The sequence below is a fragment of the Globicephala melas genome, chromosome 3, assembly GCF_963455315.2.
Source record: "Globicephala melas chromosome 3, mGloMel1.2, whole genome shotgun sequence".
NCBI lineage: Eukaryota > Metazoa > Chordata > Mammalia > Artiodactyla > Delphinidae > Globicephala > Globicephala melas.
This window is the reverse complement of record NC_083316.1, coordinates 539,492-564,621: the sequence shown is the minus strand read 5'-3', so window position 1 is coordinate 564,621 and position 25,130 is coordinate 539,492. Positions and strand designations below refer to the sequence as shown.

General features: G+C 65.3%; 1 protein-coding gene across 3 annotated transcripts in view; it reads left to right on the top strand.

Moving 5' to 3' along the window:
• The window catches only part of SLC12A7 (solute carrier family 12 member 7), a 42,233-nt gene extending 17,396 nt beyond the window's left edge, over window positions 1-24,837 (top strand). Inside the window, exons 4-25 of one of the 3 annotated variants that reach the window (XR_009563336.1) lie at window positions 282-428; window positions 1,650-1,704; window positions 2,651-2,781; window positions 3,005-3,246; window positions 3,868-4,079; window positions 4,586-4,753; window positions 6,188-6,286; window positions 6,691-6,748; window positions 7,054-7,228; window positions 7,875-7,993; window positions 8,240-8,338; window positions 8,652-8,771; window positions 9,585-9,689; window positions 10,133-10,301; window positions 15,092-15,287; window positions 15,520-15,689; window positions 16,218-16,349; window positions 16,975-17,082; window positions 18,405-18,583; window positions 19,167-19,181; window positions 20,150-20,340; window positions 22,120-22,244. Coding sequence is in view for 2 of the 3 variants with exons in the window: in XM_030856509.2 (XP_030712369.1) it covers window positions 282-428; window positions 1,650-1,704; window positions 2,651-2,781; window positions 3,005-3,246; window positions 3,868-4,079; window positions 4,586-4,753; window positions 6,188-6,286; window positions 6,691-6,748; window positions 7,054-7,228; window positions 7,875-7,993; window positions 8,240-8,338; window positions 8,652-8,771; window positions 9,585-9,689; window positions 10,133-10,301; window positions 15,092-15,287; window positions 15,520-15,689; window positions 16,218-16,349; window positions 16,975-17,082; window positions 18,405-18,583; window positions 22,120-22,253; window positions 23,367-23,458 (2,910 nt within the window). In the remaining variant the exon portion in view is untranslated. Of the gene's footprint in view, window positions 1-281; window positions 429-1,649; window positions 1,705-2,650; window positions 2,782-3,004; window positions 3,247-3,867; window positions 4,080-4,585; window positions 4,754-6,187; window positions 6,287-6,690; window positions 6,749-7,053; window positions 7,229-7,874; window positions 7,994-8,239; window positions 8,339-8,651; window positions 8,772-9,584; window positions 9,690-10,132; window positions 10,302-15,091; window positions 15,288-15,519; window positions 15,690-16,217; window positions 16,350-16,974; window positions 17,083-18,404; window positions 18,584-19,166; window positions 19,182-20,149; window positions 22,254-23,366 lie in introns of those variants that run through there. The other 2 variants (XM_030856509.2, XM_060295638.1) reach the window with 2 other exon arrangements.
• Window positions 24,838-25,130: the final 293 nt, after the last annotated feature.

Genomic DNA, 25,130 nt, shown 5'->3' with positions numbered 1-25,130 from the left:
GTCTTCACGTTTCCCAATCATTCACTCTTGAGTCAGACGAGGACCCAGGGGCTTGTACACAGTTTCAAGGGTCCTACTGTGGGTTCTGTCCAAGCCCTGGGCTCGCGTCAGCCGCCTTCCGCGTAACTGAAGCTGGGCCTTTGCTGGTCTTCGTTCGTCTTCCTGTCCCCTGACCTCTTCACAGTCTCTGGGACCCACGGTGTGGACTCGGCGCCCGGCGGGGGCAGGGGGGCTCTGGGGGAGGCGCTGCCGGCCCCGGAACCTGCTCCGCTCTCTTGCAGAGCCCCCGCATGGGCACCCTCATCGGCGTCTACCTGCCATGCCTGCAGAACATCCTGGGTGTCATCCTCTTCCTGCGCCTGACCTGGATCGTGGGGGCGGCCGGCGTCCTGGAGTCCTTCCTCATCGTGTCCATGTGCTGCACCTGCGTGAGTGGGGCGGGGGCAGCTGGACGTCGGGGCTTTCCGGGGTCCCCGGCCCCAAGGGCACCCCTCACCTGCGCTGGTGTGGGCGCAGGTCAGCACCCGGCTGCTGACGGGCTGGGGGCGGTCTCATGGGCCCGCCTCCGCAGAAGCCAAGGGTCAGCGTCCCCTGGTGGCCACCACTCACGGCCATCCCGTCCTGCATTTAGACCAGGTCCCCTGCCCGCTGGTGACGCGTTTAGCCCTGCACCCGGCTCACCAGGCCCTCCTCCACGTGGCCTCCACACCCACGTCCCTGTCTGCCTTAGCGGCCCAGGAGCCTTTTCTTGCGACAGCTTGTCGTGCCTGGTTCAACCCCTAAGTGGCCCTCAGCACCTGCCCACCCCACCTCCCTCCTCCCCTTTCTCCATCGCTGTTACGTGGAGGGTGATTCCGCTGCTCTGAGCCCCCCAAGTGCCACCTGCCTGAAAGAATCCAACGACGCAGATGAGCCAGGGTCCCCTCGACCCCAGCCTGCTGCCCTGCCTGTCCCCCAGCTGCGTCCCCCGACCGCCCCGGGCCGCCTCTGTCCACGGCCTTCCCGCTCCTATGCTGTCGTGTCTGAAGGTCTTGCCTGAAGGTTCTCGCTGTTCCGCACGTGCTGCATTCGCTTAATGAGCCTGGAAGTGTCTTTGGAGCAATCACCCCGCCTCTCCCCCAATAAGAGCCGATGAAAAGCAGGAGACAGAGCAGGGCCTTTGTCAAGCTAGAAATGTCCCTGGCAGGAGCCAGTCAGGTGGGCACTGAGGCTGCAGGCTTCCCGGGGGCTGTTTCTTCCGGTCCTCGGGTTGTGAAGTAATTGCTCCCCAGCCCACAGGTGTGGCCGCTTTCCTGCGCAGCGGGTGAGAAGGCCCGCCCTGGACAGGCTCTGACAGTCCCCCAGCCCCGTGGGGTGGGGGCCTACAGGGGGTCCCCCCGCATCCCATCAGGAAGCGGGCGCCCACTGGAAGCAGGAGGCGGTCCCGAGTTGGGTGTTTCCTGGGGGCTCACGGGAGCTCAGCTTTGGGGGTTACTGGGAGAGAGCAGAGCTGCGGTCCTGAGCATTATGGCGCCCGGTTACCCAGCAGCGCTCTGAGGTCGGCAGCCGGGAGTCGGCAGGCGGGCGCCGCCCCAGGCCTGGTGCCGTCCGCCTCCCGGGGTGGCTCTTGGAAATGCTCGTTCTTCTAAAAGCCCCCCGTCTTTCTGCAGACGATGCTGACCGCAATCTCCATGAGTGCGATCGCGACCAATGGCATGGTCCCAGGTGAGGGTGCCGCGGGGAGCTGGGAATGGCGGGGAGTGACCGAGTGGGCTCCACTGTGGACGGAGTGTGACGTTCACCCTTCACCCCGGGCGGCGGCAGAGGGCGGGTCCCAGCACCGACACGCCCTCACCCGCCTGCAGGATGGATCCCCACATCTGGAGGGGCGGACATCCCCGCGGTGCGGCCAGCCCCTTCCCTTCCGGAGGCCCCGTCGGCAGTGACCCTGCCGTTGGGCAGCGGAACTCGGGCGGCTCCCGGCCCCCACCTGCACCTGACGCTCCCCCCGGCGTGCCCCCCCATCGAGGGCACAGTGGGGCTTTTCTAAGGCCAGGGAGGGGTGACCCCTGCGGCTCGTCCCCCAGAGCCTGCCCGTGCGCTTGGGGTCCCTGAGAAATTGGGGTTCTCCTCGGGGAATCTACGTAAATGCCTCCAGGGATTTTCTTGTCGTGTTCACGCTGTCCACTACTTGCTCTTTGGGGGGGCTGCACCCCGAGATGTCCTCCAGGTGCCCAGTGTCACGCACGGTCCCTGGCCAGTGTCCGAGTGGGGTCTCAGCCGGCCGACAGGACGACCGGGGACGGGCTGGCGAGGCCGTGGGTGTCACTGTGTCTGTAGGTGTGACACACAAAGGATGACTGACGAGCTCTTGGTATTTTAAATCTTCTTGGCGAAAGTTGAGTCGAGGTTTCGGGTGTGACGTCAGCCGCAGGCTCCGTACGGGCACGGCCGTCGGGGTCCAGGCCCCTGACTGTGGCTCGCCCTCCTTTAGTCACAGCTTCCAAAGACGGCCGCCAGCAGGGGGAGGGCGCCCGTGGACGCAGGCGCGTGTCCCCACCCTCGCGGCCGGGCTCCCCGCCCCGCGGACGAGGCCGTCTGCCCCGGGAGGTCTGTGCTCGCGGTCGGCGGCAGGTTCGTAACCCGCTACTCCCGTTTGGCGTACTTGCAGCGGGCGGCTCCTACTACATGATATCGCGGTCTCTGGGGCCGGAGTTCGGGGGCGCCGTGGGCCTCTGCTTCTACCTGGGCACCACGTTCGCGGGGGCCATGTACATTTTGGGGACCATTGAGATTTTTTTGGTAAGTGCAATGTTTCGGGCGGGTTCCCTTGTCCAGGCCGCAGACGCGCGACCTGAGGGTGTGTCCCAGAGGCGTCTGCTGGCGTGGAGGCTCACGGGGCGGGGGGAGCCCGGTGCCGCGCCCCCTCAGAGAGGGCCCGTTGGGAGGTGCAGGGGCGCGCCTGGCCCCGCGCTCCCGTGCGGTCATCTTGGGGAGGGGTGGGTGACCGCGCTTTGCCCTGCAGACCTACATCTCCCCCAGTGCGGCCATCGTGCGGGCTGAGGGGGCGGGCGGCGAGGCCACAGCCCTGCTGCACAACATGCGTGTGTATGGGACCTGCACGCTGGCCCTCATGGCCACGGTGGTCTTCGTGGGCGTCAAGTACGTCAACAAGTTGGCCCTGGTGTTCCTGGCCTGCGTCGTGCTGTCCATCCTTGCCATCTATGCCGGCGTCGTCAAGACCGCCTTCGACCCACCTGACATCCCGTGAGTCCTCTGCCCGGCTCCGGGCCGGCTTCCGGACCAGTCTGTGGCCCGGGCCTTAACCGCTGACTACGTTGGCTGGGCTGGGCATGGCGCCCTGTGCCCGCAGACGTCCCCACTCTGGCCAGGTCGAGGGCGAACAGGTCACGGTGCTCTCGTGGCCGTGCTGTCTGCGAGGACAGGACAGGCCTGGTGACTCCAGCAGCACCGAGCTCCTCCCGGCCGTGGCCCTGTCCTCATGGAAGCCCCTGACCAGGGTCTTCTCTTGTCCCCTGCCGGGAGAGGATGCCGTGCGGAACGGGGTAGCTCCAGAGCGAGCGCGCGAGCCCCCGTGCGGCCCCACCGGGCTGAGCCAGGAGGAGCCCGGGGTGGGGGCGGCCGCTCTGCGCACGTGGACACGCCACGCGGGCCATTCACTCCGCGTCAGGCGCCCCAGAGCGGAGGGCGGCAGGACGGACCGGGGCCTGGTGCTGCCGGAAACCTGCCGAGGGCCGGTCCCTCACACGAATGCCCTTGTTGCCCTGAGTGGAGGGGGTCCGAAGCGCCTCACGAGGGACCTGCGAACTCCACTCGGTTACGGAGAAGAGCGGTGGGCGAGGCGTCTCACCCCCTGCTCCCGCCCAGGGTCTGTCTGCTGGGGAACCGCACGCTGTCCCGACGTAGCTTCGACGTCTGTGCCAAAGTCCACGCCACCAGCAATGGCTCGGTGACCACTGCGCTCTGGGGCCTCTTCTGCAACGGCTCCACGGCCAGCATCTCCTGCGACCAGTACTTCGCCCAGAACAACGTCACGGAGGTCCAGGGCATCCCCGGTGTGGTCAGCGGCGTCCTCCTGGGTGAGCGTCCGGCGGGTCTCCGCCGGGGCCGGGCCTTCTGAGCCCAGTCCTTTGGGTCCTGTCCTTCCGCCCAGCCTGTGGCCACATCACCCCGCCCCCAGCTGCTGGCCCGTTGGGGTCCCTCTGGGCTGATTCTCCCAGAGCCGCAGACGCCAGGTGAATCTTGCAGGCAGCAGGTAAGGGCTTCAGTTGACCCTTTATCCTTAGAATTGCAAAGCGGTAGGCACGGGGGATTCACCTGTCGATAAGGGAAATAATTAACGGGTGGGGTCCCTCAGGCAGCTCCTCACGGGTAGATTGTTGTATGAGGTAAGTTTTTTCATCAGACTTAAGGACCAAAATCTTTCATTCAGAGATCAGGAGAGGGTGGTTTTCTTAGAGGGCAGTTTCTCCGGGTCAGTCGTCCTTGTCCTGGTGTGAAGTTGGAGGCTGGGGTGGGGATGGGCACCCGATGCCGGAGCCCTGATGGCAGGTGTGGAGTCTCGTGACGCGCCTGTTCCCCCCAGATAACCTGTGGAGTGCCTACGCGGAGAAGGGGGTGTTTGTGGAGAAGAAGGGCGTGCCCTCGGTGCCCGTGCCGGAGGAGAGCAGGGCGGGCGGGCTGCCCTACGTGCTCACCGACATCACGACCTACTTCACCATGCTGGTCGGCATCTACTTCCCCTCCGTGACCGGTGAGGCCTCGGTGCTCCCGGCGGGTCAGGGCCCTGTCGGCTCTAACACGCCCACCCCCGCCCCGTCTCTCTTTTCCTTTTGGCTCAAAGATGAGCTTCGGGGTCTCCGTTCCCCACGTGTCTGAGCCAGGGGCTCAGGAGCTGTGGGCGTCAAGGGGCTTGTCCGTGTTCTTGTGAGAGACCAGGTTATTCGGAGTGGCCCTGCGACCTTGGCCCTTAGCAGTGGACCCGAGGGCCGTCAGAGGCCGGGAACTGCAGCGTCCGTGTCCTTATAAGAGTCTGCTGACCTCCCGGAGGGCCCCGGTGCACAGTCCCCCACACGTGCACACACACACACACACACTGGTCCGCACGCTCACACACGCACCCGTGGGCGCACACCTGCTCCTGGGGGCTCCTCAGCCTGGCCCAGCACAGTGGAGCCCTGGCCCCCCAGGCTGGCGCTGGCCGACCGAGGGGCCCGGGGCCATCCTCGCGCCTGGCCCCCACTCAGGCCTGTCCCCAGGCTCCGGGAGGCTGGCCTGCCAGGGGCTGCTTGCCCCGCGCCGAACTTCACCTCCGCCTTCCCCGAGGCCCCGGTGCCACTTGGACGGGCGTGGGGGGTTGTGGATCCGGCCCCTGGGGGGTCTTTCTCCTGTACTCCTGTCCCCCGCTGTCAGGGATCAGGGTGGGGACACCTGCTCTGTGGATGTGGGTCTTTCCACGCCCCGTGGCACGCCCACGGGCTCAGTGCTGGCGCGTCAGGCCACGCCTGGGATAGGATCACAGGTGTCGAACGAACCTGCCGCCACCTGGATTTTCTTTGATCCCAGTAGGAATCACTTACACTTTATGTGCCAAGTGGAGTGACCGGTGCGGGGTGGGGGCGGCGGCGGCAGAGGCGGCGGTGGCCAGTCACCGCGTGGGAAGGAGGAGGGTTGAGGCCAGCGAGGAGTCTGTGCTGAGGCTGAGCTACGCTCTGACCCAGGCCTGGCCCCAGAAGTGAGTCAGCACTTGGCCTCACTCTCCAGGGAGTTTCTCACTCCCGGCCACGGGGATCAACAGAGATCACAGCGGGGATGCGGTCGGGGCCGATGCACTCGGAGGCCAGGTCTGGTCTTGGCGTCCGTGGCGAGTGTCTGGGATGAGCCATGCCCTAGCCTGCACCGTGGAGGCTACTCCACAGCTGGGCTGGCTGTCCCCGTGGAGAGCGTGGGGGACATGGGGGCACCTGCCCACGTGCCCTGCAGCAGCCTGCCCAAGACGTGAAGAGAGGTCCAGCCTGGCTCTGTGAGGCCCGGCGTGCAGGCTGGGGGTCTCTCCTTTGCGTCGTGAGGAAGTCCCAGGCCCGTTCTGACTCTGCCCCAGATGGGCCAGGGTGGGCGGGCAGGCGGGTGGCATCTCCCAGGCGCCATCAGTCCCTGTGACCCATCAGTTCTCCCTCCATCTCCGTAGGCATCATGGCGGGCTCTAACCGGTCCGGGGACCTCAAGGACGCCCAGAAGTCCATCCCCACTGGAACCATCCTGGCCATCGTGACCACGTCTTTCATTTGTATCTTTGGGGGGTCGAGCGTGGGGGCCAGGTGCTGAGGGTCGACGGCTCTGTGCCCTTCTCCACTCACTGCCGGGCCCTCTGTGCCTCCGGGCGGGCCTCCCTGCTTTGGGTAGTTCTGGCCCAACACCCGTTCTCAGAGGGGGCTGGGCTGGCGTTGGCCTGACTTAGGAAAATAAACACAGACTCCTGGACGCCAGCCTGGGCTGGTGGCAGAACATGGCTTTGTCCGAGAACCACGCGTAGTAACCACACTGTGACGTGTCACTAACGTGTAGCCACGTGTGTGCTCACGTCACGGTCTTGTCAGGTGGGCCCAGGGCGGGGTGGGCAGGGTGTGGGGTCAGTCCAGGGCGGGTTCAGCTACTGCATCGTGCCCGCCGCGTCCTTGACCCGAGCCACAGACCTGTCCTGCATTGTGCTCTTCGGGGCTTGCATCGAAGGCGTGATCTTACGGGATAAGTACGTTTCATTTATGGCTTCTGGGAACTCCTGGGGCCAGGGCTGGTTTTCTCGAAGGTGATTTTAGCTTTGAGATTGAGAACCCCAGGATTTCTAGCTTTGTCGCAGGTGGCCCTGTGGCCACGTGTTGGGGTCTGATCTGTGCATCTGTCTCCCGCTCAAGCCTGGAGCTGGGGGCCCGCACAGTGACCTCAGACCCCGGTAGAGCTGGGGTGCGGGAGCTCCCGGGAGAGGCCGTTCCCACTCAGCAGGTGGGAGGAGGTTTCTGTCTCCAGCTCGTGTCTGAAAGCTCGCCGCCCCTCCAGGTTCGGGGAGGCCCTGCAGGGGAACCTCGTCATTGGCATGCTGGCCTGGCCGTCCCCCTGGGTCATCGTCATTGGGTCCTTCTTCTCCACCTGTGGGGCTGGCCTGCAGAGCCTGACGGGGGCCCCACGCCTGCTGCAGGCCATCGCCCGGGACGGCATCATCCCTTTCCTTCAGGTGAGCCCGCTGCTGAGAGCAGGAACCGCCCCCCACTCCCCCACCGGAAGGAGCGCGTCAGGAGGGGCCAGAGATCCTGCCCGGGAGCGTGATGTTTACGGTTGAAGATGGTGGGGCCCACATCCCCGCCTCCAGACTGGCAGCCCACCCCGAGGCCTGCATTTCTTGTCCCACCCTGTGTCTGCTGCATGTTCTGAATTTCCCTTCTCAGGACTGCTGCGCAGGGGGAAGGCTGGTGGGAAGGCCTCCTGAGCCCTGCCCTCCCGCAGGGCTGTGCTCCAGGACCCAGGGCCTGCAGCCGGGCCCTCACAGAATCCTCCCAGCGGGTGTGTGCCGTGGGGAGAGCCCCGTCCAGTGCTCGAGGGTGTCACCTCCTTGCCTGCGCTCGATGAGGGCGTCTGGGGTCTGACGGTACCTGGGCTGCCGTCTGCCCTCTGGGTGTCGGGTTTTCTTCCTGGACGTGGCTGGGTGAGGTCCAGGCCATGTCGTGAAAAGTCCGTCTGTTTCTGCTGCAACTCTGAGACCGCTTTTGGGTTGGACCCAACTAGCTCGGCTTCTCGCGTGAACATGAGCTCTTTTTCCTGCGTCCTACGCCCGCCGCGGCCACCTGCCCGTGGCCCCAGCCCACCTGCCTTTCTCCTGGCAGGTGTTTGGCCACGGGAAGGCCAACGGGGAGCCCACGTGGGCCCTGCTGCTGACGGCCCTGATCTGTGAGACCGGCATCCTCATCGCCTCTCTGGACAGTGTGGCCCCCATTCTCTCCATGTGAGTGGCCACTGGCCCCGTTGGCAGCCACCCTTGGGACGTGAGGCCCCTGCTCCGGGGACGGCAGACGGGAGGGCATAGGGCAGAGGAGGGGGCCAGGTGGTGGATGACGGGGCAGGCAGACCCCACGGGAGGCGACCGCGATGTGGGCAAGGGGGCTCCCGGGGGAGGTGGTGGCGGCTCAGGCAGCGCAGCGGGACCCTGCGGGACCTGGCCCGCCCCTCACGCCGCTGTTCACGTACCCAGGTTTTTCCTCATGTGCTACATGTTCGTGAACCTGGCCTGCGCCCTGCAGACCCTGTTGCGCACGCCCAACTGGCGCCCGCGCTTCAAGTATTACCACTGGTGAGTGGCCGTGGGGAGCCCGGTCCCCTCCCTCCTCTGGGGCACGCGGTGCATCTTGGGGGCCAGCTGCCACCCGGGTCCCTGGCTAGCCTTCGTGGGACCGGCCCGGTCTCCGAGCCGGGTCTCTTGTAGGCGCCTCGGGGCCGTTTCAGCCCTTGGGATGGTCCGGGTGGAGAAGCCGGTCCCAGCAGCCTTGCCGTGCTCTTGATGAGACCAAAGCAGGGTGTCTGCTGGGGCCCGAGGCGGCTGCTCAGGTGCCGGCCTGGGGGCCTGGGCGGTGAGGTGGGCCCCCTCTGAGCTGCGTGTCCCCCAGGACGCTCTCCTTCCTGGGCATGAGCCTGTGCTTCGCCCTGATGTTCATCTGCTCCTGGTACTACGCGCTCTGCGCCATGCTCATTGCCGGCTGCATCTACAAGTACATCGAGTACCGTGGGTGAGCTGCTGCCGGCCCCTCTCCCGGGTGAGGGCTCAGGGGCCTCCAGCGGCGGAGGGGTCAAAGCCCGTGCCTCCTGCTGGGGGCTGCGTGGATTTCGGCCTGTAGCTCCTAACCAGTGGATGGCCACGTTTACTCTTTCTAATTGACGTCGTTTGTTACGACGTTTCCTTAGGTTTATCTACGTGTATCTGTGTGTAAGTGTAACGTACTTTTTTAGCAGTGCTCCTTGTAAACTTTGAAATCTATTTAACAGTAGCACTGATGTGCAATGGATTTTCAGAAATAGACGTTTCTGAAAGGTACACCGTAAAACACCCAAGCGGTGGGCAGGTTAAGTGCATCTCAGAGCCCCTGGTCCGTCACTGGGGCATTTCCCCTGGACCCCCTGGACCCCTCCAGGGGGCGAGGCCCTGGGGAGGTGGGACGTGGGGTGGGCTTCTCAGGGCACGGGGGGTGGGAGGGCCTCCAGGGACACTGCCTGAAGTCCCTCCCAGCTCTTCCAGGGTGGCTTGGAAGGAGGGTCTGGGGGCCTGCTGGTGAGCCGGGCCACGGCCTGTGAGTCAGAGTCCCCCCCCCCCACGCCCTCTCCTTCCTCTGCCCCATCGATGGCCCCGACTCTGAGATCCTGCGTGGGTGCCAGTGCCGCCGCCACCCTCCCCGTGCCGCCAGGTGCCCCTCCCCGTGTCCTGCTGCTTCGTACTCCCGCCCGTTCTGGGGAGCCCCCTCCTCTGTCACAGGAGCACCGAGAGGCCCTGAGTGGTCACCTGGGTGCGCTGTGGGCGGGGCCTCACCACCGCACCCCCACCGCAGGGCCGAGAAGGAGTGGGGCGACGGCATCCGGGGGCTGTCGCTGAACGCCGCCCGTTACGCCCTGCTGCACGTGGAGCACGGCCCCCTCCACACCAAGAACTGGAGGTGAGTGTCCCCATGCCCTCTGACCCCACGGATGCCTCTTCCTAAAAGCAGGCTGCAGAGAGAAGACGGTGCCCACCCCCCCACCCCCGTCAGGAGACGGTTGTCAAGGAAGCTGTTAGCACCTTTGTCCCTGCGTCAGCCTGGGCTGGTCAGCTCGGGTCTCAGCGCCCGCTGGTCATGCATCGGGGGTGGAGGGGGACGAGGGCGGCGAGCTGACCCACCCGGGGGCCTGCCGTGGATGGAGGGCACTGACAGTCTTCTCGCCTCTGGGAGGAGGGAGGGGAGGCTGCCCCTGCAGAACCCGAGGCTTAGCTGCACGGAAAGCCCGCTGCCCAGCAGGGAGCCTGGGGCACGTGGCCCGGGAGGGGGCTCACGCAGCTCACCTGGCGCGAGAGTGGGGGCGAGTCGCCGTGGTGACAGCTCCCTGCCCCCCGCCCCGGCAGGCCGCAGGTGCTGGTGCTGGTGAACCTGGACGCCGAGCAGTGCGTGAAGCACCCCCGCCTGCTGTCCTTCACCTCGCAGCTCAAGGCCGGCAAGGGCCTGACCATCGTGGGCTCCGTGCTAGAGGGCACCTTCCTGGACCAGCACGTGGAGGCCCGGCAAGCCGAAGAGGTGGGCCAGGCGCCAGGGAGGGGGCGGCGGGGCCGCGCTGTCGCGTTTCCAGCCGTGCGCCCGAGCGCAGCCCTGCGTGTCGCGCCGCGTCCTGTCTCAACCTGGGTGGCACTTTTTCAGTTTGAAACCAGCAGGAGGGAAACCTGTGGAGGAGAGTGTGACGTGCGTGGCCCCAGGACCTCAGACGGCGGTGGGGCTCCGGGCTGTTGAGAGCAGCCTCGGGCAGGTCTCCCGACAGGCGGGCCCCACACCTGTCGCATCTGCTCCCACGTTTGGGGCCTGTGCTGCCGGGTCAGCCCGTCCAGAGGCTCCACGGACCAGAGAGGGGGCGGCGGGTCACGGGCACCCAGGCCAGGCCTCCGTCACCCTGACTCGGACGCTCAGCTGGTGCCGCTGCGACCTCTGATCTCGGTCCGGGGCAGCCCCAGCGCCTGAGCCTCAAACCCCGTCTCGTGGGCAATTTCAGACATGTAGAAACAGCAGATGTACCACATGGCCGTCCCAGCGTGGCCCACGTCCTGTCACCTCTGCCTGCCCGCCCCACCCCGGGAGTGTCAACACCGACCCACCACTCACTCTTCACCCCAGACCCCGCGTGTCTGTCTCGGAAACAGGAGGCGATTCTCACAGCAGCCCCACCACGCCCGTCCGTCCACAGGCCGCGTGCAGCCTGCCGGCTGCTGGCCTCGGGCGGCTCCCGTCTGGCTGGGGCGTCAGGGTCTTGCTCTCGGGTGGGTCCTTCGTCAGCCGTCCCCACGTCAGGGTTGCCCGCTGTGCCCGGGCGTCCGGGTCAGCCCTGCTGTCCAGGCGTCTGTAAACCGGGCTGCGCCCAGAGGTCTCCAGAGCACCTGGGGGAGGCACGGCTGCTTGGAGGGGGTCGTGGCCTGTGTAGCCCGAGGCGTCGACAGCCCCTTCCTTGGTTGGCCGGACAGCCGGCCCCCGGGGACCCGCCCTGGCAGCCAGCGGCACCAGCCATTCTCTCAGCATCGTCGTGGCCCAGAGCTTTAACGGGGTAGTTGTTGATGTTGGCTGGGGGTGTAGACGCCGGCGCTGTGGCTGCGATCCCAGGTGTAGACGCCGGGGTTGTGGCCGTGATCCTGTCTGTAGATGCTGGAGTCATGGCTGTGACCCTGGGCGTAGATGCCAGTTTTGGTTGTGAGCCGTGGGTGTAGATGCCACGGTTGTCTGAGAATTGTATCCTCCCTGTCTGGTATTCCAGTTTCATTCACTCTTGGACTCCTTTTCCCCTGCCCAACCCTTAGGGGTTACAGTTCCCTGGGTGATCTCACACGTTTTCTTTGGTGACCTTGGCCATCTGTGAGCCATGGGTGTAGACACCAGGGCCGTGGCTATGACCCCGGGTGTGGACCCTGGGGTTGTGGCTGTGATCCCAGGTGTAGATGCCAGGGTCGTGGCCGTGACCCTGGGTGTAGACGTGGTGTATCATTCTCGCTGGTGGGACAGCCTCCTTGTGCTGGCGCCTCGGCCTTCTCGACAGCTCCCTGCGTCGGTGTGAAGAAGCTCTAGACCCGTGTCCGAGGGTGGGAAGGTCCCAGCTCTCGTCGTGACGTTGCCCAGGCGCTGACGGAGCGTCTTCCCTCTCTCACACTCGCGGGTCCTCTTGTCCTCCCAGCGTCTCTGGGGATGGGCGCGGGCACAGTGGGGCTGGGGAGGTGGGCTCCAGCACCGAGCGGGGGGTTGAAGGCTCCGAGCCCCTGCCTGAAATGGCGCTGACTCGGCTGGATTCACAGCCCTCTTTCCAGACAGGAACGTCATAGCCCGGTATGTGTCCTTTGGACTTTCTCCTGTTGGTGTTTTTTAAACAGACGATCCCGCAGAAATACCGTCTCACACACTTTCTCTGCTTTGAACTGTTGCTTCTCCAGTCGGCCGGGTGCTTGTTTTGTTTATGACGGCCGCACGGTGTGTGTTTCGTGGACGTGCTCTGAGTTTTATTCCGTGGAATTGCTGTCCTGCGGACGGAGGTGGTTCCCGTTGCTTTGGTGTCAGCAAGTGTGGTGTGAACACCGCTTAGATGTAGTCCACGGGGGTTGCTCTTAGGATGGATTCTTGGGGTTAGAGCCTCCCTCCCTGGTGCCGTGCCCCTGAGGCTCTGAGCCAGGTTCCAGTTCTGGTCTGCCGGGTAGTTTACGTAAAGGCCGGTCCGTGTGGCCGGGAACAGGGGGACCCCAGACCCCTCTCTGCCGCGTCTCTTACTGGGAGGGCTCTGTCCCGTTGCTGCCCTGGGAAAAGGAAGGCACAGCTGGGTTTCGCCCCAGATGTCCGGCACGGATGCAGCTCAGGGCCAAGTGTGTTCCCGAGGGGAGGGGCTGGGTGGAGGCACTCACGGGGTCTCAGAGGGTGAGGACCCCAGGGATGCTGCAGTCGGGTGCAGCCCACAGCGTCTCACCCGCTGGAGGGTCACTGGGCACCCACCCGGTTTTGTAGGTCGAAGACTGGGCAGTGCGCTTGGACCTGCCTTGAGTTTTTCAGCGTGTGTCCCGCCGCGGAAGCAGAGGCCTCGCGAGGGGAGAGCCCTATAGGTTCCTGCTGGGTTAGGGGGATTGAGCAGCTCACGTCGGATGGCTCAGCAGCTGAGACGCGCTGGCCGGGATGTGGGAGAGGCTGTGCTCTGCGCTCCCCTTCCCGGGGGCGTGAACGAGGCTCGTTTTCTGTGGGGCAGGGAAGGGCTCACACGTTGACTTTGAGGTCCCACAGGGCCTGGTCCTCAGGGCCCCAGGAGCTGGGTGTGGAGGTAGTGCCCGAGGCCCCGAAGATACCGCTGGGCCCTCGAAGTTCCCGCGAGGCCAGGGTAGCGGAGTGGGCTTTCCAGCAGCGGGACAGAAGAACCACAAAACCCCGCTGTGTCTCCCTGAAGCCATAGCATCAGGTCAGCATCTCCACCAGTGACCTGAGAAGCTGTTGGTCTCAAAGCTAGAGCATGCGACCTTTAAGCCCCTCGAGCGACCGTGTCCTGACGGGGCCGAGCCCCTGGCCTCTGGTCTCCAGGAAGCGTGGGTCCAGGGATCCCTGAACTGCACTGCGGCTGCACCACGGCAGCCCTGGGTCACATCCAAGCACCTGTTTGGACTCTTCTTTCTTGAGCCAGCAGCCCTTCGACGTGGTGGCTCAAGTCCGGGTGGTCGAGGGGGGACGTGGCTCCAACCTTCCATATGAGGTCCTGGGGCGTCCATCCCAAGTATCAGCAACAGGGGCTTAGAACAGCCAAGATTCACTCTGTCTGCGCTCTGAGGCCAAAAGTCACACATCGAGGTGCCCCAGGGCCAAGCTCCCTCCTGAGCTCCAGGGGAGGGTCCTTCCTGCCTCGTCCAGCTCCCGGGGCTCCAGGTGTCCCTGGGCTCCTGGCCACGTCCCTTCGGTCTCCACCTCTGTCTTTTTTTGTTTTGTTTTGTTTTTGTGTTTTTTTTGCGGTACGCGGGCCTCTCACCGCTGTTGTCTCTCCCGTTGCGGAGCACAGGCTCCGGACGCGCAGGCTCAGCGGCCACGGCCCACGGGCGCAGCTGCTCCGCGGCACGTGGGATCCTCCTGGACCGGGGCACAAACCCACGCCCCCTGCATCTGCAGGCGGACTCCCAACCACTGCGCCACCAGGGAAGCCCTCCACCTCTGTCTTTACGTGGCTTCTCTGTGCCTGTCTTCTCTCCTGTCCCTGACATTGGATTTGGGACCACCTGGATAATCCAAGATGGTTTCACGTCAAGACCCTTAACTTAATTACATCAGCAAAGACTTTTTTCCAATAAGGCCACATTCACAGGTTCTCAGGATTAGGAGGTGGGTGTATCTTTTGGGGGCCACCATCAGTTAACCCACTGTGGTCTGTCCTCTGGCCCCCAGAATGCACACCTGCCTGATGTGCAAAGTACGTTTATCTCATCACTGCATCCTCCCAAGTCTCAACCCCTTACAACATCAAGTAAGTGAGGAATGTCGTCTAAGTACCCGCAGTTCAAAGGTCCCAAATCTCGTCTTCTAAATCACCTGGCTCAGGTGTGGGTGAGATTCTGAGTGGAGTCCATCCTGGGCAGAACCCCTCTGCCCACAGCCTGTGCGACTCGGAGATAAGCAGTCCGCGTTCCAAAGTGCATTGCGGGACCTGCACAGGGGACACGTCCCAGCCGGGGAGGCACAGGTTGGAGGAGCCGGGGGGTTGGACTCCAGGGGGCAGTTCCATTTGGTGTCGGGCGGCAGTGCTTCCCTGTGGCTTGAGGCCCCACCCCCAAGCCAGGCCCCTGAGGGCCGGTCGGCGCGGCCGGCAGAGGACCCGCTTCACAGGTGGCGCTACCTCGACAGAAGGCCTGCCGTGGTCACGGTGTGCCGGGCTGCGCTGTGACGCGGAGCTGCCCCAGTCGGGCGCGTGGCATGTGGCTGAGGGGCCGCAGTGCACCCGCCGGGCACTTCACTCCCGCACCACCACCTTCCAGGAAGAGCTGTGTGGTTTGATGCTTTCTGACCAAGGTTCCCGCAAGCTAGGAGTGAGGGCAGGGTGTCCGTGTGCAGTAGGGGGTGGCCTGTGGCCCCGCTCTCCTGTGGGCACGCATGCGTGTGCGCACTGGGGCTCACGCGCACACGCAGGCAGTGCCCAAGAGCGCCGAGCCCTGGCCTCGACTCCAGGTACCGAGGGGCGCCCGCTGAGCCTCTGGCCCCCACGCGTGAGGCTGAGAGTCCACCTGGGGCCCGCCCGGCCCCGTGTGGTAGGCGAGTGTGTGCTGGGACCTGCTGCCCCCAGCCCACCCCTCACCCCAAGCCCGACCCGCCTGTGTCTGCAGAACATCCGGGCCCTGATGGGCGCCGAGAAGGCCAAGGGCTTCTGCCAGCTGGTGGTGTCGTCCAACCTTCGGGACGGCATGTCCCACCTGATCCAGTCGGCTGGCCTGGGGGGCATGAAGCATAACACGGTGCTCATGGCCTGGCCCGAGGCCTGGAAGCGGGAGGACAGCCCCTTCTCCTGGAAGAACTTCGTTGGTGGGTCGGGCCGTTCGGAAGCCGCGTGACGGGAGCCCCTCCCCCTGGCCTTGCCCCCATTGGGCGGTTCCCGGGGGCGCCCCGGCTGGGCCGCAGAGTGATGGGGGGGCGTGCCCCACGAGGGGCTTCGTGGGGACCCCGGGCTCCCCTGCCCCCGTCCCGCTGGTGAGTCCAGGCCGCTCGGTTCTGCTGGGTGGGCCTGTGACCCCGTGACCTGCCCGCCTCTCCACAGACACCGTCCGTGACACCACGGCGGCGCAGCAGGCCTTGCTGGTGGCCAAGAACGTGGATCTGTTTCCGCAAAACCAGGAGCGCTTCAGCGACGGGCACATCGACGTGTGGTGGATCGTGCATGACGGGGGTCTGCTTATGCTGCTGCCTTTCCTGCTGCGCCAGCACAAGGTGTGGGCGGGGCCACGTAGGGGGCGGGGTCATGGGGTCGCGTAGGGGGCGGGGTCATGGGGGTCACGGGGGAGGGGCCACACGGGGAGCGGGGTCATGGGGAGGGGCCACACGGGGGAGGGGCCACACGGGGAGCGAGGTCATGGGGAGGGGGTTACACGGGGGAGGGGCCACACGGGGAGCGGGGTCACGGGGAGGGGGTCACACGGGGGAGGGGCCACATGGGGAGGGGGGTCACACGGGGGAGGGGGTCATGGGGAGGGGGGTCACACGGGGGAGGGGCCACACGGGGAGCGGGGTCACACGGGGGAGGGGCCACACGGGGAGCGAGGTCATGGGGAGGGGGTTACACGGGGGAGGGGCCACACGGGGAGGGGGTCTCACGGGGGAGGGGCCACACGGGGAGGGGGGTCATGGGGAGGGAGGTCACACCGGGGAGGGGTCATGGGGGAGGGGCCACACGGGGTAGGGGCCCCACTGGGGAAGGGAGTGGACAGCGGGCAGGAGTGACCGCCCCCCGCCCCCCAGGTGTGGAGGAGGTGCCAGATGCGTATCTTCACGGTGGCCCAGGTGCACGACAACAGCATTCAGATGAAGAAGGACTTGCAGACGTTCCTGTACCACCTGCGCATCAGCGCCGAGGTGGAGGTGGTGGAGATGGTGAGGGAGCCGGGCACCGGGCGGACGCAGCTCTCACCTGCAGGGTCCGCACGGCCCTTACAGCCCAGGGCCGGCCTGCTGGGCCGTCGCGGCATTTTCTCTGTCCTCTGGCTGTGACGGCGGCTCGGGTTCTTTTCTTCCTCTTCCGTGACCTCGACAGCTTCAAGGAGGGTCAGGCGATGTGTAGTGAGTCCCTCAGTTTAGGTTCGCCTGATGCTTTTCTCGTGGCTGGACTGGGTCGTGGGTTCACGGGAGGAGGACCCGGCTGGACCGGGCTTGACCACGGGGCTGGCCGCCTCCTGAGGAATCTGAGCTCCGGGGCCGGCGGGAGGGTTACAGTCGGTCCTGTGGGGCGCGTGTGGGCCGGCCTGTGTCCGGAGCCCACGGTTGTGGTGCCTTCTCGGGGGTGTCTCGTGTGTCAGTGAATGTGGGCCCCGGGGTAGGTGGAGGGCGTTCAGTCGTGACCTGCACGCTCACATGTAGGGGTGGGGACGCCGGGGCCGGGGCTGTGAGCCACAGAGGGTGGCCCGGGGGCCCCCGGGCCCGCAGCACGCTCGCTGGGGGACAGGGGGTGAGTGGTGATCATTCTGTGATCGTGTCTGCTTCCGTGCCTCGGAACCTGTAGGTTGAGAACGACATCTCGGCCTTCACCTACGAGCGGACGCTGGTGATGGAGCAGAGGTCGCAGATGTTGAAGCAGATGCAGCTGTCCAAGACGGAACAGGAGCGGGAGGTGCGTGGGGCCACACGGGGGTGCTGCTGGGCCCCTGGACAGCGTGGGCTGTGTCCCCCGGTGCCGCACTGGCCTGTCCTTTCCCGGACCCCGTGTGACTGTCAGGACAGCATCCCTGAGGCCTTCTCGAGCTTTTGTCCCCACACCTGGTTTTGTGAACAGCTGGTGGCGCGACTTCTGCCCCCACCTCCCCTCGCCACGTGGCTCGAGGTCACGCCCTCACAGGCCTCTGGGGTCAGGGCCCGTGTCTGCCCGGCCGTCCTGCTCGTGCACGGCCCCGCCTCTCTTACATCATATCCCGACTGGCCACCTCCTCCTGTCCCTCCATTCTCAAACCAGCAGCCACCAACTCGTTACACCCCTCCCAGCCTTGCCCCGGCTCACGTGTCCCTGCGGCCTTGCACGGCCCGACCCTGTCCCTGCCTGAGTGACCTTCGCCCTCGCCACACAGGCCGCTGCGGTTTCCTGGGGGCGCTGACCCGTCACCCCCACAGGCCTCCGGCTCCTAGTTGTCGTCAGTGCCATCTTTGCATACAGCTCCCGGGCACCTCGTGTGACATGGGAGCTCCTTCCCCCTGCACCTCCCCTTCCCCAGACTCCATGGCGCTCACAGCCCCACCCCAAGGATGTGGGCTCCCTGACAGCCCCTTTGCTGTTGACGAGTGAGGGGGGGTGAACGGGTGAGGGGAAGGATGGATGGATGGGTAGGTGGGTGGGTGGATGGATGGATGGATGGGTGGGTGGATGGGTGGAAGGACGAATGGATGGATGGGTGGGTGGGTGAGGGGAAGGATGGTTGGACAGACGGATGAATGGACGGATGGATGGAAGGATGGATGGGTGGGTGGGTGGGTGGATGGGTGGATAGATGGAAGGATGGATGGGTGGGTGGATGGGTGGAAGGATGGATGGATGGATGGGTGGGTGGGTGAGGGGAAGGATGGTTGGACAGACGGATGAATGGACAGATGGATCGATGGATGGATGAGCAGGTCGAGGCAGAGCCTGTGTGTGCGGGGGGCGGGGCTATGTGCAGTGTGGAGACGTGCATGTCAACGTCTCCCGTCAGCACGTCTGAAGAGGTCCTTTCTCAGGGGCTTTCAGAGCTCGAACAGGAGGAGACAGAAATGTAACGATGGGTTTGGTCTGGAAGCCCAGGAGGAGGGGCCTGGGAGGGCCGGTCCAGATGTCCCCAGGCCCTGTCGGCTGTGCTCTGTGTGGGGCCCGGGGCTGGCTGGCTCCTCGCCCCGCGCACGCGCCCTCCCCCGGGCTGGGCTTCTGCCGTCGCGGCAAGGCTGGTCACTGTCTTGCTCTCCCTCCAGGCTCAGCTAATCCACGACAGGAACACCACCTCCCACTCTGCCGTGGCCGCCAGGACCCAGGCCCCGTGCGCGCTGGACAAGGTGCAGATGACCTGGACGAAGGAGAAGCTGGTCGCCGAGAAGTACCGCAACAAGGACACCGGCGTGTCCGGGTTCAAGGACCTCTTCAGCCTGAAGCCGTGAGTGTCCACCTGCAGCAGCCCGCAGCCACGAGGGGCCCCTTTGCCTCCGCGAGGAGCGGCGGGCACATCCAGCCTCGGAGAGGCCAGAGCCGGCCCCGGGCCGCAGCCTCCTTCCAGCGCCAGTCAGCGGGGACGCGGGTGGCGGGTTGGCGGCGGTGCCACCGTCAGTGTTCCTGGTGGGTGTCCCAGCACCTAGGGGTCAGGCCTGAACCCCCGCGGTGACGTCCAGGCTGCCCGTCGGGCCGGGGCCCGTCCCCCTCCTCGGCTCTTGGCTGTGCTGTTGAGCTGAGGGCCCCCAGGGCTGGCAGAGGTGCCCGTTGGTGGCGTGGCTGGACCTGGGGAGGGGTCCCGAGTGGGAGACTAGGACAGTATCTCCCGGGTCTTCGGTGGCGGAGCAGAGCCCTGGAGCCCTGAGTCATCGGCAGGGCCTGGGGGGCCCGAGGGGGCCCGAGGGGTCAGTGTGCTTGAGGAGGGCCACAGTCAGATGAGAGGGGCAGCGGGGATGAGCCGAGTAGCGGTTCAAAGCGTGTGTCGTGTTTCCGCTTAAAGTAACGTGCTCTCTGTTTTTTCTTCCATGTAGAGAATGGGGAAGCCTGTAAGTCACTCCCTTTACGCGGGACCTCGTAGCCGTGGTTGCCTTGGCATGCGCTGCACGCACAGCCCCCGTGAACCGTGTGTGCATGTCCGAGTGTGTGCACAGCCCTGTGTGTGTGCAGGGCCCCATGTGTGGGTGTGCCCGTGAGTACATGTGTGTGCACGTCCCGGTGTGTGTGCATGTGTCCATGCATACGTGCTCGGCCCTGTGTGTGTGCCCGTGTACATGTGTGTGCCAAGTTCTGTGTGTGCACGCACGTCCCAGTATGTGTGCTCAGCAGGTGTGTACGCGTGTCCGTGTACGTGTGCCTCGGCCGTGTGCGCATGTCTGTGTGTGTGCGTGTTCACGTATATGTGCCTGGGCCACGTGTATGTGTCCGGGTGTGTGTGCACGTCCTCGTATATGCGTCTGGCCCGTGTGTGCGTGTCCGTGTATATGTGCCTGGGCCACGTGCGCATGTCCGTGTGCAGGTGGCGCTCGCCTGTTTAGTTTGCTCACTCTGTCTGGAGCGGCTCAGGGCGCACCCCAAACCCCTTCTCTGGGCAGCACGTGAGGACTGAGGTTGGAGGGAGGTTGGTCCTGAGCGGCTCTGCAGCGGAGCAGAGCGTGTGCTGTGCCTGTAGCTGGTAGCGATCGTTCACCCACATCCCTTGGGGCTGGGGGTTCGGACCTCATCTCAGCTTGTCCAGGACGGCGTTTCCTCCTGTCTGCCCAGCACCGGGTGCCTTTTTGCCCCATAGGAAGCTGCCACCTTTAGTCTCGTGGGAAGGGGATGTGGATGAACCTCTGCGTGGCCGGCCCCTGAAGGCTTAGGGCCAGGCCTGCAGGGCCCGCCTGGGGTTGCTGTCTGTCTGTGCATCTGTCCACCCCTTGTTCCCCCATGATTTTCTGACTGCTGTCCCTCCCGTGGGAGCCCGGCCAGTGTGCTCCGTGGAGCCTCGGGACTTGGGGTGCACTTCCTGTTCCAGCCCCGAAACCCGAGTGCATCACACCCTGAGGGAACAAAACGTGCAGATGAGTCGGGGAACGCTGGGCCGAGTCCTGCACTTCCTGCCGTGTTTTCACGACCTCGAAGTGTCCTACGAGTAAAGCCGCCTAATTAAAAAGACAAAAACAAACCCGTGGACACAGGAGTGCGTGTCCCCCCCAAGAAGGCGCGGTGAGCCGTGGGCCCGTGCCCCGCGTGCGCCTGCCGGGGGTCCACAGGGTGCGAGCAGCGGACGGAACCCCACTCCCGTCTGGCTTCTCCTCGGGGTGGGCTGGAGGGGCTCCCGGAAGGTTGGAGGTCGGCCCACAAGTGGCACGTGCCCCACTAAAGCTCCCCACGGTGGGCGCCCTGCGGCGGGTTCGCTGGCCCCCGGGCGTGTGGGCGTCTCTCTCTGTTTCGCCAGCCTCCTCCGTGTCTCCGTCTGGAGCCAAGGGTCTGGATTTCCACCTTAGCCCCCACGGAGCCTTCCTCCGCCCCGGGCGGCCCCCGCCCGAGCCGCAGTTCCCAGCCTCAGAGGACCCCGTGTGGGAAGCCCCTCTCCAGGCTCAGCACATGGCCACGTGCTTCCATTTGGTGGCCTCGTGGCCGGTTGTGGAGGCAGTGAAGGTTTCCGTTAACTTCCTGGACACACGGGCTGCCCCGCCCCACGTCCGTGCCTCTCTCGCCTCCACAGGGCCTGTCATCTTGGAGCTGCGGGTCTGTCCAGACCCAAACTCCTGATTTTAAGATTATAAGTGTTTTCAGACTGTGAACCCTGAGAGGCCCTTCAGTGTCACACACGCATTCCTGGGATCGCCTTGTCCCCAAACGCACTGGTAATTGTGGTCCGTCCTGGCACCTGATTCACGGTTCTTGTAACGAAAGACCCCTGACTGCTGTGGACGGAGACCCAAGCTGTAATTTTACCGGATAAAATTGGAGAGAGGGCAGCAAGGCTCCGTCTCCCTGTTTCCCTCCTGGTGATTGGAGGCTGTAATTGGGTTTATTTAGCTTAAGGCTTGCGTTGAGCAAAGGGTGTGGCCTGGAATGCATCCTGGGGGCCTTTCCCCTTGTGTGGCGGCCTCTGTCTGTATGTCTGCCCATCCGCCCGTCCCTCTTATGTCTGAGGCACGGGTGGCCTTTGAGCTACGAATCCTGTGTGCGGCCCCAGAGTTGGCGGTGGTGCTGGAGCGCCCAGCGCAGGCGGGGTGCTGGTGCAGTGAGGCGGGTCTTCCCAGCCGGGGTGTCTGCCCCCTGCTTCTCGGAACCCAGCTCACTGGGGAGGGGGGAGGACAAGCACGCAGGTGCCTGCGCACCTGGTGTCCCCAGTCTTGCTTCCCTGGGGATCCTGCTTTGGGGGCCGCTGCCAGACCTGGTTGCCCGGGACGCTTCGAGAACCACCGGTGCGCAGTGGATGCCCCGCCCGCCTTGAGGAGTGTGGGCACCGGGCAGGCAGGGAACAACGGGCACAGGGTCCGGGTCTCCAAGGGCGGGGGCTCTCGTCTTTCAGCTGTCGGCCGGGTGGACGGAGCCGGGGCTGGGCCTCATGGCGGACGCGCTCAGCCAGCACCTCTGGCTCTGTTCCAGGACCTGGGGCCTCCAGAGCGGGTGGAAGGCTGGGCCCTTCCTCGCTCACCCTCTGCGTCGGAAGCAGCGAGGGGCAGCGTTTAGGGCAGGCTCAGCTGCAGGGCAGGGGTCTCAACGGGAGACACTCCGTGACCAGGAGGTGCACGCTGTGCCGTCGAAGGGGCTGCTCCCGCCCAAGGGGCGGTGCTCGGGGAGCAGAAGCTGACGTGCCCGGCTGTCATCTTGGCCTCCGCGTGCAATTGCCGTGCCGGGGGTGCTCCGGGTGGCGGGTCTGATCTGTTTTCACCCGGCCTTCCTGACGGAAGTGGAGCGGGCAGGGTGGGGCCTGAGCCCGGCACCCAGGACCGCGGCTGGAGGTGCCGAGTGACCGTCCTCCTCCCACAGGGACCAGTCCAACGTGCGGAGGATGCACACGGCCGTGAAGCTCAACGGCGTCGTCCTTGACAAGTCCCAGGATGCCCAGCTGGTCCTGCTGAACATGCCGGGCCCCCCCAGAAACCGGCAGGGGGACGAGAACTGTATCCTTTCCCGGGCGCCGTCCCCACGTCGGGGCACCGCTGCCGCAGCAGGGTAACACCCCCTCCTCTCCTGCTCAGCGGAGACACCCGGGCCAGGGGTCAGGAGCCGCAGGGCCCTCGACGTCGGGCGGGGCGGCCAGCCCAGGTGGCCCAGACCAGAGCCGCTTTGCCCCGGGCCGCCCGCGGGGCCGTGGGCAGGCGCACGCAGAGGCTGCGAGCGGGCGGCTCCTGCCGGCTGCCTGGGCCCCTCGTGGCCAGCAGGGGGCGCGAGCCAGCGGGCGAGTGTGCTTCTCTGTCCCACGTTTGAGCTGCTGGGGCCCCAGGGCAGCTGGGCGGGGGAGCCCCAGGAGTCGCCCCTGATCGCCTCGGGCGTGAGCAGTGGGGCCGAGGGGCAGTGTGGCCACGTGACTGAGGAGGGGGCCTTCCGGGGCCTCCACGAGGATCACAGTGGCCCCTGGATCAGGGTGGTGTGTGAGGAGCACGTGGGCTCAGAGACCGACCCGGCGGGGAGTCACCGCATGACCGACCCCGATCCTTCCTGCTGCAGCTCCGGCTCTGGGTCCTCGTCGGCGCCGGGCTCTGAGCTCCCGCCCGGCCGGGTCCCTTCCTGCCCGTCTCCAGGACGTGGCAGAGCCGTGGCTCCACCCCCAAGCCCTTCCTGGCACCAGGTGCCCTGAAGCCCCCTGGCGGGTGGAGCCCTCGTGGGTCAGCCGCGGGGCGCGAGGCTGTCATCCTGGCCTCGGGGTCACAGGCCGGTCCCCCGGGGGCAGGACGAGGTGGGAGGAGGCACGCAGCCTGGTCCCGGGTTCTGAGCCTCAGGCTGACCACACGCTTCACGGGTCTCTGCCTCGTGGTAACCAGGACTCTCCGGCCTATCCAGGGTCTTGGGGGTGGACAGGCCCCTCCTTGGCAGGGTCAGTGCCCCTCGTTCCCTCACACTGGCTGTCTCCTCCCCCGAAGGCCCTGGGTCCCGGCCTTCCCTGTCCCATCCTCGCCTCTTTCTCCAGCCAAGGCCTAACTGGCCGTGGGCTCCTGGGTGGTGAAGGTGCTCCGTTCACCCTTTCAGCCACGCACCTGGTTGGGTTGGCTTTGTCCTTAACTTGGTGCCCCCAGACATGGAGTTCCTCGAGGTCCTGACTGAGGGGCTGAACAGGGTCCTCCTGGTCAGGGGCAGCGGCCGGGAGGTGGTCACCATCTACTCCTAACGTTCGGCCGCACCGGGGATGTGCCCGGCGGTGTGCGGATGGCGCTGCGATGCTCGCGGACCAGCACCTGGTGCCCCCGGGGGCTCTCCTGTCCAGGCCAAGAGCCGGCACGTGACTCGAGGTTTCCTCGCGGCCGAGGGGAGGCGCGAAGCCCTCGTGCCCCCCTTCCCCCCGCCCCGGCGAGGCTGGCCGTGACCTGGGACGTGGCTGGCCGTCTCGTGGTGACAGAGGAGGTGGGAAGCCCCTTGGATTCTAGAATCGATTTCCCTGGGTTGGATCTTCGGGCTGTCGTGCAGTTACGTTCACTCAGATCCCCCCGACCCGCGAGAAGCCGCACAGACTGAGGTGGAGCGTCGGCAGCTGGGTGCAGGCTCCTCAGGGGCCCGGGCTCAGGCCCCGGCGCTTCCCAGCTGGGTGTCCGCCTGCGTTTATGCTCCGGGAACCTGCAGGCAAAGGGGGGAGCCTTCGGGGCCGGGAGCGCCACACGCTTTAGCATCTGACATGCGCCCGCCTGTGATCTCAGCTTCCACGCTTCACGCTGGAGAAAGGGGACGAGGCTGCAGCCGCGGGAGGGCCTGTGACATCAGCAGCTACAGCAACCGGCTGTCAGCTGAGCCTGTGTGTCCCCTCCCACCGGCACCGACGGGGGTCCCAGCTGTGTTTAGGGCGCTGACAGGTGGTCCCAGCCCCACTGAGGGCACTGACAGGTGGACCCAGCGACATCGGGGGCACTGACACGATACCTTCCAATGATCCTGGACTGTTTGCACTTTACACACGTGATCACATCCATTGTATATTGTCGCAGTAATTTGTGCCTCACTTCCCCATGGCTTATTTATTTATTTGAACACCTGGGGGAGTCTGAGTGATAAAAGTTGACCCTGAGGATATAGCTTCTGTGAAAGGGGCTCCAAACAGACCAGCCGTTGGCCTTCTCTGGCTTCCGTGGGCTCCCAAGGGAATCGGCCTGGTGCATGGATTTCAGGTCAGGCAGGGGCTAAGCATGTGCTTCCAGACGCTTCTGAGGGGTGGCTGGGCAGCGTTCGGCGGCCACAGCGTGTGCCAAATGCCACAGCTGGGCTGGGGAGTGGGGGGGGGGTCTTGGGTCAGTGCCGAGTTAGGCCTCCAGACCCCTCGCGCATCTGGGGAGGGGCCCGCCAGTCCCTCTCCTAAGTCACATGACCCCGGCTCACGTGGAACGGAGGTGCCCGCGCCCTCCACCTGCTTCCTGCTGTGTCCGTCTACACAGGGCATCCTTTCCACACTGTCAACTGTGTAACCGTAACTGCAGCCATTTTAAAGTTGATTTCACGTTTTCCTTTTTTAGGTCCTTTGTATGATTTTGTTAGTAGAAGAATAAAATTGTATAAAACCTGAGTATGTTGAAGGGTCTCCCGTGACTCGCTCAGCGTAGAAATTAAACGTTTGGAGGTGCCCCCCTCCCCCTCTTCTTGGAGGACTTTATTTCAGGTCTATCAGCCAAAGCACACTCAGATGGCGAAAGAGTCAGCACGTGAATTGGCGGAAAGAAGTAAAAACCAAACCGCTGTCAACGGGGAGCTGCCCTGCGTCCCCCCCCCCCGGCTGGGTGTGCAGCACAGCAGTGAGATCCTGCTGCTGGCTGACACGACTCCACCTGTAATTTCTATCAGGGTGGAATCGGCAAAGA